Source organism: Mesitornis unicolor, unplaced genomic scaffold, assembly GCF_000695765.1.
Source record: "Mesitornis unicolor isolate BGI_N332 unplaced genomic scaffold, ASM69576v1 scaffold19210, whole genome shotgun sequence".
Taxonomy (NCBI): Eukaryota; Metazoa; Chordata; class Aves; order Mesitornithiformes; family Mesitornithidae; genus Mesitornis; species Mesitornis unicolor.
Genome location: NW_010156453.1, coordinates 36,083 through 47,829, shown reverse-complemented (window position 1 = coordinate 47,829; position 11,747 = coordinate 36,083). Strand labels below are relative to the sequence as shown.

The 11,747-nt window shown below is 39.0% G+C and overlaps 1 protein-coding gene across 1 annotated transcript in view; it reads left to right on the top strand.

Annotated features, from left to right (window-relative positions):
• Positions 1–11,747, top strand: part of LOC104547254 (transcription initiation factor TFIID subunit 4-like) — a 38,612-nt gene that overhangs the window by 17,540 nt on the left and 9,325 nt on the right. Inside the window, exons 3-10 of the mRNA XM_010192903.1 lie at positions 3,855–4,021; positions 4,558–4,677; positions 6,402–6,521; positions 7,331–7,453; positions 8,481–8,570; positions 9,665–9,916; positions 11,088–11,232; positions 11,597–11,711. Of these exons, the coding sequence (XP_010191205.1) occupies positions 3,855–4,021; positions 4,558–4,677; positions 6,402–6,521; positions 7,331–7,453; positions 8,481–8,570; positions 9,665–9,916; positions 11,088–11,232; positions 11,597–11,711 (1,132 nt within the window). The remainder of the gene's footprint in view (positions 1–3,854; positions 4,022–4,557; positions 4,678–6,401; positions 6,522–7,330; positions 7,454–8,480; positions 8,571–9,664; positions 9,917–11,087; positions 11,233–11,596; positions 11,712–11,747) is intronic.

The window sequence follows — 11,747 nt, the reverse complement described above, 5'->3', positions numbered from 1 at the left end:
GGAAAGAGCTATTTTAAAACAGTTTTATTGTCACCTTTTTCTGTTTGAACATTTCCAATGGTCTTTAGTAGCTGTTTGGTCTCAAGTAGCAATTCGTCCATTTGTGGAACAAAACCTGAGTGGTAAACTCACTGAATTCAACTGGTACAATTCTAGCTGTCTTCTGGTACCTGGTAGTAATTTCTGATCTGGTTCATACAGCACTTGCACCCTTCTGCATTGAAGTTTGAGATGATACTTCTCTGTATTTAAATATTGAAAATACAAGTTTTGGAAGGTAGGAGCAAGAAATGGTGCTTCCCCCCCTTACACGTCGCCGTAAGCCCCTCCTTTTTTCCATTGCAACAAATGAATCAGCTGCCAGATTAGTACTGTATGTATGTAGAGGGGAGGCTGTTACAGTCCTGCCTTGACTTTGTTTAGAAGCAGGAAATAAACAGGACTTTCTTTTTAATTCTTAATCAAGTTAGCTCCAATGAGCTTTCTGAACTTCACTGAAAATCCACTTAGTGCCAGCTTGGGTATAGTTTTGTGTTAGTGAGTTTCTTTTTTAGCTAATTGGGTTGGAAAAGAGTCTCTGGTTGGGCTGGGGGGAGAGAAGCAGCGAGAGCAGCTTAGTCTTCCCTCTTTAAGAATTCTCAACGAGGCTGGAGAGGTGTTAAGTGCTCGGTCAAAAATTACCTCCCTGCACTCTGTATTACTGGTGAATTTCTACACAGAAATGTTAATAACAAAGTTCATAACGACTTGAATTTCTGCACCCTTTCTGAAATCACCCATATTCTAATAAGAGATAATTCTAAGCAGGTAAAATGTCTTACATCATCCTATGTGATTAAAGTTTCTGCAAGACCAGTCTGGTGTTTGTAATTGACTTTGTTTGTATACAGCCTGTTAAGTGTGCTCAGCGATTTATCCATCGGTGGTGGACGCTAACTTGAAGACCTGTTAGAAACTGTGTAAATTGGAAATAACTCTGTATCAGACGTATGCGCAGCATAAAAGAACTATTTAAATAGGGACAGATAAGAATGTGGCTTTATATGAATTACTTTTTTATTACGTCTGCAGTACTTGAGGGAAGACTCAGACCTCCCATAGTTAGAAATCTAGCAGGGTAGTGCTTACAGACAGGGTTTGAATTACAAATGATTGTTTTGTCTGTCTGCTGCCAAAAACTGAACTTTCTTGATATATTTTCTAAAGCTCATATTAATATGCTTTTCAACTGTCTGTTTCAGCAGTTGTGCTATGTTAATGTGTAGGCATGTTCTAATTTTGCATGTAGCTCAGCGAGAATCTCTCATTGCTCACACACTGTGCTTGCTCTTCAGGGGTAGTTGACCTTCATTTTGTGGTTATCTTCCTTCTTTTCCTCTCTTCTCATTCCTGTCTGAGGAGTTGACACCACTGGTGTCCCAAGGGGGTCTGTGCTGTTGCAGGGCACTAATGCGTGGTGCAGACCTGCTCTGGAGCCTTGTGGCTGGGACAGGCAGCAGAGAGCTGTGTGCCCGTGCCTGAAGGTTCTCGAGTGCGGGTGAGCTGCTTTGGGTTAACACTTTCAAATAACTTCAGGCACTTTTGTAAGGACAAAGAGAAGTTTAAAAAAACCAAACACCTATCAACCCCCCTCATCCCCAAAACTCGAGTCAATATCTCTTCTGTTGCTTCTGGAGGGAAAAATTATATACTCTTGAAAGAATTTGGATGGTTCGTTAGCCCCAGAATATCCTAGAAAACCCCCAAAATTATTTATTTTAAGAAAAAAGTTTCTTGTGGCTTGTCAGTATAAATACTGTGACATTTAAGGGCGTCTGAAAGCACAGACACATGTAGTTGCATTGGTCCTTTCCAGTTGCTTGACACCTAAATGGTACTCAACAAGTCTTAATATTTGACGTTTGCTTGAAAATAGCTCTTCTAGTCAGACTTTCACTGTACTGATCTTTTCAGTTATAATAATAGTGAAGATTTCCACTGATTCAGTACTTAGCTTCTTCAGCTCATTATTATGAGGGGTGACAAAAATGGGCAACGTGAGTTCTTTTACCAAGATTGGAAGAGGATGCTCAGTTCTGTTTATGCAGGTACGAGCTTGACGTAGTAGCAGGTTGTTCTCTAGTCTTTAAAATTCTGAATTTCTCCATAGCCCCCTCCCCGTAGTGCGAGGCTGATGGTGAGAAAGTCGTGGTGGTTCTAGAGAACAACTGACAGGACCGAGCTCTGTATTCACTGCTGAGGTTTGCAGCTGCACAGAAGTGGTGGTGGTGGTGGATGGCTTTGCTGTTTTAATGCAAGTGCTTCTCCCTACATAAGTTACAGGAGAAAGAGACCTTACTTTTTGGGATTGTTTAGAAAATAGGTTTTTTTGGACTTGACAATTCAACTAAGAGTATTTGTTTCTACAATCTGCAAAACTATAAATAAGCTTTTCCTTCTCCTGCTTTCCTACAGAACAACAGTTAGAGAATATTTGTTTCCAGATAAAACTTTTATGCATAGCTCATTGTGGTCCCATCTCAGCACTTCTAGATAAGTTGCAATGGAAAGTCTCCTTTTTGCTGTAAACTGGTTTAGTGTTTCTGTGCGAGTCTGCTTCAGTAAAAGAGAGTTAATGTGGAGAATATAAGGAAAAAATGGGCAAGGCAACTCATACAATCTGGCTTTGTTTTGGACTATTTTTTTTAGACATCAGCATATGGGGTTTTGCAGTTTAACACTAATTTTCAAACAGTCCAAAAAAACCCTGTTTAAGGTGTTATCAGCACTTCATCTGAATAGAAAAGCAAATAAAAGCTTGGTTCTTTTGAAGCAGTCATGCTCTGAGATGTCATACACCAGACCTCCAGACCTTGTTGGGGAGTGTATATGGGTTTCTTATTCACTGAACAACACTTAAGAGGCACTACTGAAATCATGAAGTTTTTCTTGATTTTCATGGTGAAGTTTCCTCCTGTAGTTTGTTGCTCAGAAAGGGTAACTGATTTTGAGGGCCCAGTTTGTTTCCTTAGGTGGCATTTTCAGAGCTGCTGAAGTCCTGGGGCTCTCATGGACTGACTGAGGCGTGCGAAATGAATGAGCTCTTGAAAAACAGTTTGTGTTTTCCTGATCCTGGTTGTGGCTGCAAGAAAGAGAGACTGTCATCTGAAATTCAACCTGTTAAAATCTCGTTCCCTATAGCTACCCAGTGGGGTTAAGTGTATTGATCTGAGTGACTGAGCAGGGAATGACTGCCTTGTTTCCCTCTCCATTTTATCTTTCTTTTGGGGTGTAGCACGGCACAATGCAGTCTGCTGCAGATGCACATGAGAAAGTTTATGATTTTATAGCCGCTTTTGTTACTAGATTTGTTATGTGAAATTAATTTAGAACTTAGACAATTGTGTTACTGTTGATGGTGAAGCCTGTGTTTGGTATATAGAGATAGGTTTTTCCTTAAGAGGGGAAATATATCAGGAATCTTGCCTAATGGCAGGGTTTTCTTTTATTGGCAGTGTTTCATAAAACAAAAGTCTTGGTGAAGAGCAGGTAGCATTTTTACATGGTTGCTGATTGTAACCTCTGATCACATGGAATTTTTTGGCTGGGACAAATACGACTCATTGTGTGTTCTGCTGTACACTGTACATTGCATTTTGATAGAGTATTTCTGTAATTAATCTATTCTATGTGAAATGTGATAATGCAGCTGGATATTTTGCTTTTATTCTAAACCCCTTCTGTTAGCTGTGTAGTCCTTCAACAGTACTTTTAATTTCATACGTATCCAACCTGGATAAAAAAAACCTGAAAAAATATGTTCTTTTGTATTTGGAAAGGATGTGTGTTTCTTGACCAATTTCTTTTTTTAACAGGCATGGTTCTTGTGCGTAGTGAGAATGGGCAGTTGCTGGTGATCCCTCAACAAGCCTTGGCGCAGATGCAAGCACAGGCACATGCCCAGTCTCAGCCTCAAAATACTATGACTCCTCGTCCTGCTACACCTACCAGTGCTCCTCCAGTGCAGATATCAACAGTGCAGGTTGGTTCAATAATATGGAGTATTAAAAATATAAGGTTTATTTTTTCCTGTGAAGAATAGACCAGAAAGTAAGGTATGATGTTTGTGATTTGAAGAAACCATTGATCAAACTGGTGCTATACAGGCTTTTCCACGTGGCGTGTGTATTGTTTGGTCCCTAGTTCTGTTACAGTTTAGCTGTTACTCATCAGAAATATTTTTACTTAGCTGAATGGCATTAAGTTTAATACTCTTTGATATAAAGAAGACCATTCAAGACCATACATGGTTAACAGTTAGAACTCTTTTCCCCAGAACTCTTTTTCAGAAACTTTATAAGACCAAAAGAAAGAAGTGGATATGGGTATGTGTACACTGAGATCATCTCAGTTGCATTAAATTCAAGACTAAAAATCATTCTCACACTTTTATAGTGATCCAGGTGCATTCTTTTGTATGTGTAATAATGTCAACTATCCAGAGACAAGATATTAGATAATGTAAATTACATTGAAATATAGGAACTAATGTGTTTGGGTTTTTTTCCACTTCCCTAGGCTCCAGGAACACCTATTATTGCACGACAGGTGACACCAACAACTATTATCAAGCAAGTGTCTCAGGCTCAAACAACAGTGCAACCCACAACAACGCTACAGCGTCCTCCTGTTGTGCAAGTGAGTTTGCAGAAAAGTAATGTACACGTGAGATATATCAGTTGTTAAGAGTAGTGAAAGCCTGCTTGAGACTGACGAATACAGGAAATATAATTTCAAAGTGCATGGAAGAAGTATCTTCTGGATTATCCTTTCTAAAATGTTTGCAGATCTCAATTTACTTTCTATTTTGGATGTATATGTGTAACTTCTATATGTATGTTATTATTTCATATGGTACCTATATGCATATATGTTTAAAGCTATCCTGTTATTAGTTTGTATAACCGCAGAGCTGACTTAAATAAAATAACTTCATCCTTTCTACCTCAAGAAAGTGACGCCACTTCCCTTTGGGCTCGGAGCTGTGATGTTATTCTTGTCATGGATCTGTAGTCCTCTCAATTCTGCAGCAAAACTTACTCTTAGAAAAAAAGATTGTACTGGTAGCCTTCTTTTCCACAAGCCTTCCCCTTCTTACCCGAGTCTCTGCTTTGGGCTGTGCACTTAGGGAGATTCTGATAACTCTTGAGGATAAGCAGTGCTGTCTTAGTACGTGGGCTCTCTTCTCATAGCCCAGCCTGTATGAGTTATAGACTTTCGTGTAGATTTTTTGTATTCTGGAGAGGTGGTGGTGTGAGTTTAAAACACAGTGCAGAAATGAGGAATTCTCCTCATGACTTCCAGGCATCAGGGGCACAGTGTGATTGCTGTTGCCTAGTCTGATTCATTGTGCTTTCCTCGTCCTTTGAGTAGACAGGATTAGAGAGGTTTAATTTAAAACATGCAGGTTTTGCTATGCATCCAGTTAACCTTTTTCCCCTCAGAGAGCCTTTGCCTATGCTAGTGATCTTTCCAGATCTAAGAGTTAATTTACCTAACTGAGTCTCCTTAATTTGCACTGCTGTTATACTGGACAAAAAAAATTCCATCTGCATATTTTTGCTGTAATGAGCTTAGCATGGACTTCATTTATCCTGATTTCAAAAAATGAAACAAATGAAATCCTCGTCTCTCTGTCTCCCAAAATACCAATGAAAGTTAGCTTTGGCAGCACCGGAGCCTCTCTTCTTGTGTATCTTTATGTAAAGACCACATTTGCAAATGATTTGTTAAAATTCTGAGAGCTGGCTTTAGCTTGGTAAGAATTGCTGTCTCTGATTGGATTGTCATCAGTGATGAGGCTGTGGTGGAAGTCCCTCGATAAGCTGTGGACGTGAAAAGTTCTTGTTTGCAATGTTGATTCGTAACGGCGGTGTTCCTCCTTTGAATTAGCAACTTTTCTGCCGATCTAGTAGGAAGTTTTGTCCTATCGTTTGTCGAAAAGACCTAGGTGAGACTTGAGCTGTTGTGTCTGTTGTGCCTTTCTAGAAATTCCTCCTTTTGAAAGTGGCATTTAAAAGAGCAGTCAAAAAAAAAAGTTATTGCATTCACAGAAATTTAGTACTAATTTCGATTGTTTTGAAACCACAGTGTATGTTTATGGTATTATTTTGCCATTTTATTCAGTAACAAAAGAAATCATGCAATTCTTAATCAACTTCTAGGATTTTCGTTTCAAATGCGCAGTGTTTTGTGCCATCTGGTGGCTCTTTCTTTCCTCTGCAACAGATGGCGGATGAGTAACTTCTTATAGTAGCTGTGAAAGATGTCCTACTGTCCTGGGGCTCAGTTGCTGTTTGGTTCAGGAAAACAGGTTTGGGTACGTCCTGAGTAAAATAATCTTATGCTTGTATTCTCCACAGCCTCAGATTGTTCTGGGTGGTACTGCACAAACAACTACGCTGGGGACAGCAACCGCTGTACAAACTGGAACTCCTCAGAGAACAGTGCAAGGAACAACGGCAACCTCCACTGCTGCCACAGTAAGACACTGAGTGCATTTAGCATCTTTTTTGTTCACTCGCATGTACACGTGTGCATGTATGTATACACACACACACACACACACACATATATATATATATGTTTACACACACAGAAACATACACATGAACATAAATCAGTGGAGGGTAGTAAAGGTGCAGGAGTTCTGTTAACTCCTGGTCCTGAAAAGGTAAACTTGTCACAGAACCATATAGCTTACAAAGTGTGAACACAGGTCACTTGAATTTTGACAGCTCTCAAAGTATTAATTTTGATTCATCTAACAGCTTGTAAAGCACTTCTATTTTTAAAACATATTAGCTGTACCTGATAGAAAAGTGAACTGTTCAGCACTGCAGAGTAGAATCGGTATGAGAAGGGATAAGAAGTTAGCACCAGCTCATTTAAGATGCACGTTTCCAGGACTGCACAGCGAGGAGAATCTGTGCAATATGATGTGCACTGGGAAGGAGGAGCTTTGCTATTTGTTCTTCTGGTAAAATGAGTATTTTCCCACACATAGTGTGCCATTCTTAAAATACTTGGTGTTTCCTAACTTAATTAAGAATCATAATTTATTAAATTTTCATAACAGTGTTCAATACATATGTATATGTGAAGCAAAATAATATTTCGGTCTGATTATGTTTTCAGCTGTGAGGAACACAAAACTGTAAGTAATATTTTGCAGTGGTGACCTAACAGAGGACTTTATTTCTCTGAGTATATGGTCAGATCATGTACTAAAAAAGAGCGTATCTTCCCTTCTCTGACTGTTTCCTTCCTACCTCCCCTTCTTCCGTAACAGGAAACAATGGAAAATGTGAAGAAATGCAAAAACTTTCTGTCCACATTAATAAAACTGGCATCATCTGGAAAACAGTCTTCAGAGACAGCGGCTAACGTGAAAGAATTGGTACAGAACCTACTGGTAAGAAAAGTTCTCGAAAAGTTGTAAGAAACGGTATCTGGGCAAATTTAGCCTCAACACTGAGGTGTTTTCGTTGGTTTTTTGTTTGTTTGTGTTTTTTTGAGGGGAGGGAGATTATAAAATCTGAGATAGATAAAGTAACTTTGCTGCTTCTGAATCAAAATATATGCATACGTTTTCCTTTAAGCTTGTAAATGAGATATTACTGCTCGTATTCACGCATGAGAATGTAAGTTAAAGTGCAAGTAGTGTAAGTGGTAACTCTCTAAATTCTATATTTTTAATGGATAAAACAGTGAATATAAAGATGAATTAGGTTCTTGAGGGAAGACACTACAGCTAGTGCAATAGCTGAGTGTAGGAAATCACAAGTTTGTACAAAAAAAGTTGGTAATATGATCTGAAACCACTGTAAAAGCTTGACACACTTAGTATTTATAGAACGAGTACTGGTATTGCTTAGCCCAGTTCTTAGCCAGCTTTAAGTTAAGGCAGAGCTGTGAATTCCAGATGTTGTCATGTGATAACCAGGGGTTGTCACAAGACCAAAATTCAAAGTGTATCTTCCCATGAGGGATATACATTTAGTTTTGCGAGAGACATCTGCCTTTTTAGCTAATGGTGGGCACAACTTCAGTTGTTTGAAATGAAGGAACTCTGTAGTACCTTTGGAAAGGATAACACCAGAGATGAGGCTGCTCTGGGCAGTTGCTGGTTGCAGGTCATCTGAAGTTTTCCTGTAGGTTCCACTTGGCTCTTTGATCTCTAGATGGGGCATTGCTGTAATGATGAAAATAACTTGTTTCTTAAAACTGACTGAAAGACAGGAAGAAAAGATGGGACTGTACTAGTTGAAATTTGTTATAAAATTAGTTACTACCATAAAGCTATTGATAACTAAAAACAGTGAGGGATGTTAAACCCACTTACTTTCAATACATAGGTAAGTCTTACTCTTTTATGTGTGTGGAATATCTGTAGAAGTTAATTTCTACAAGTTTGTTCACTTGCATTTTCTTTTTTGAAGGATGGGAAAATTGAAGCAGAAGACTTTACCAGTAGGCTGTACAGAGAACTTAATTCTTCACCTCAACCTTACCTTGTGCCTTTCCTGAAGGTAACTTGTGTTCACGGTCGGTATATATTTCTGTGCTGATGTATCAGCAGCAATGAACACGAGCACATCTTTTACCAGTATAGATGGAATTCCAAAATGATGTAAATGGAAGTTTTAAATGGTGCCTGGGTAGACTTTGCTCCCTTAAGACATATTTCTGCCTCTTGGTTTCAAGATTTTGTTAGTAGGATTCATTGGCACAGTCAGTAATGGAATTTCTGCCATAGTGTCACATCGTAACTCTCTTGAAATCTGAAAAGTTTTCTTTCTATGACTTATAAGAAGATTGCTTCCATAGCACCAAACCTATGCATTGATTTATTAGCCTTTTTTCAGTCTTGGAAAGAAAACGAGGGACCGAAGGATACAGAAAACAGTACCTTCTGGACACACTTACACTCTTTTTTCTATGCTGTTTACCTGTTCGTATGGATAAATGGGAAACTTGTCACCTCTCAATTTGTCATAAATTTTATAGTAACTGGACACGTCTCAAAGTAATGTTTATTCTGAAACATCTACAGTCTGAAAATCTGAGAAAGTACAGCAGCACTGTATATAATTCTGCTTGACTCATGTATGATTAAAGGATATAGTTGTAGGTGTCTGTTGATGTCTCTGTGTTCTTAATGCTTGGTCAACCTTGACCTGTTCATGAGGACAAAAATTGTTACAATACAACAACGAATGTAAGAATCCAGTAAAACACTGTGGTCTCTGAGCTATTCTGAGATTTTCACCAGTGCTCCAGGATGGTTTTTAAGCCATCATGTGTTACAGCTTGCTATATATGTGGGAACACAATCGAGGAAGGCAGCATGGGCTTGGGTTGCTCGATCCATACCAGGGGTTCCACATAGGCTTGCATAACCTAAATGCTCACGATATTCAGGCTTCCACAGCTAAAGGTGCTGTTGCTCTGTCTAGCTTTAAATGTGAAGTGGGATGGTATTTCTGTGCACTGCTGTTACGTTTTCTCAGGTGCACACAGACTGATAGACTGTAATGAAAAGCATTGCTTTTCACAATTAATGTTTTCTTGTGTGATCTGAGGTTAAAATACTCAAGGAAACTCTTTCTTTTCCTCTTTTCAGAGGAGTTTACCTGCCTTGAGACAGTTAACACCAGACTCTGCAGCTTTCATTCAACAAAGTCAACAGCAACAACCGACAACGCAAGCAACGATAGCAACAATTCCATCTGCAGCCGTGCTTCTGAGCTCCTCCGTTCAGCGCACAGCAGGGAAGGCGACTGCAACTGTAACGAGTACTCTCCAACAACCTGTAATCAGCCTAACTCAGCCTACACAAGTTGGTGTTAGTAAACAAGGGCAGTCTACACCGCTGGTATGTAAGCTGATGGGCATCCTGTGTTATTGCACAGTTTTTTGATAGTACAGTGACTTTTCTTCTTAAATTGGTGGTTTAGCTCAATCAGAGATCTTTGACCTCTCTAGAGAAACTAGCTACTAAGAAAAAAAAAAGGTGTAATTTAAAATCCATTCTTGATTAAAGTACTATGTTATTTCCTATTTTAGCATGAAATATTGGCAGGTTGTCTCAATTGCTGCATATCCATGAAAGAGCAGTGTCCTGAAGGATCTTTCATTTCCCATTTCATAAGTCTAACAACAGATTACTCCAAAAGGGGAAAACGAATAACTTTCTCAGGCCTGCACATAAGCCAAATAGGAACAGTATAATGTGCAGCACCTTTTTTTTTTCCCCTCCTTTTATAGCAAAGCAGTGTCTGAGTGTAAGCGTTGTCTAGGATGTCTATTAATTAGTAGACATTATTAAATTACTAGGGTTTTTTGCTACTTAGTACTTCAGTGTTCTCTATAGAACGTTTAGCATTCATCTGAGCTGCTCTGTCCAGAAACTTTCATATGAGATGAAAAGGAGACATGTCTCTTATCAGTCCTCAAATATTTTACACTTACTTTGAGAGAAAAACTAGTGAGGATTATTATGACAAATGTCTTCCTGCCTTTATAACCTAGGTATTGTAGAAATTGGTTAGGAACCTAGGAAAGGAGTAAAGACGGAACATTGACTAATTAGTGATTTACATGGAAATAGTTTTGGCCTTTAACTTAAATAAAGATATAAAATAGTAGCAAAAGTAGCAAAAAAAAGACTTGCAGAGTTTTAGAAATGAAGCTTGCAAAATAGGCAGAGTGGTTGTATTTCTTTACAGTAGTTGGAACGTAAGTTTCTGAAAACTACTCGAGGCCGGAAGATGAGTTTGCATAAATGGCTTTGATCGTAGTGCTGCAATGTAGCCCTGCTTCTGTGAGTTTGTCCAGTGGCAGTATGGCTACAGGAACGGGAATGTTAATTTTCCTGTAAGGTATAATTTATCTAAAGAAACTTTACTTTAAAACTTGCTGATTCAAGATCAGTGAACAGATGTGGTAAGATCACAACTTAAAAGTTGATTATTATGGTTTGTTCTTCCCATTCTTAGCCTTAGTTATTTGTCACTGTTTACAGTTCTTTTTTTGCTTATTTGCAGGTTATCCAGCAGTCTCAAAAAGCAGGGACATTGATAAGGCCTCCACAGGTAACGTTGACACAGACACCAATGGTAGCATTACGGCAACCACATAGTCGTATTATGCTCACTACTCCTCAAATTCAACTGAATCAACTTCAGACAGGTAAGAGGTCAAGATATTTGGTATATGCTATATTTTATAGCATTAACTGAAGTCTGGTTTATGAATGGCAGTTCTTAAGTCCCCTGTAGCTGTATGGTGGCTGTTGTGCTACTGCTAAAATCTTCAGTGCATAGTACCATAGTGGCTGTGGGTACACAAATGGCAGGGCAACATTTACAGCCACACAAGTTGTTTGGCTGCTGGAATTGTGTGGGAGGGCCCTGTTTTAGATGGGTGAAATACAGAAACTATTGAGGAAAAGTCTTTGTACCAGACCTGTTGCTATTACTACCCATGACTGGCTTGTAAATCTGAACTCTGATACAGATTTGATGGAGTACAAATGTTGTCTGTCTTCTTGCAGTACCTGTGGTAAAACCAGCAGTATTACCAGGAAACAAAGCTATTGCCACTGTTTCATCGCAAGTAGCTGCTGCTCAGAAGAATAAACTGAAGGAACCTGGGGGAGGCTCTTTTAGGTGAGGAACTGTACATTTATTTGTGCTGGTGCTGCC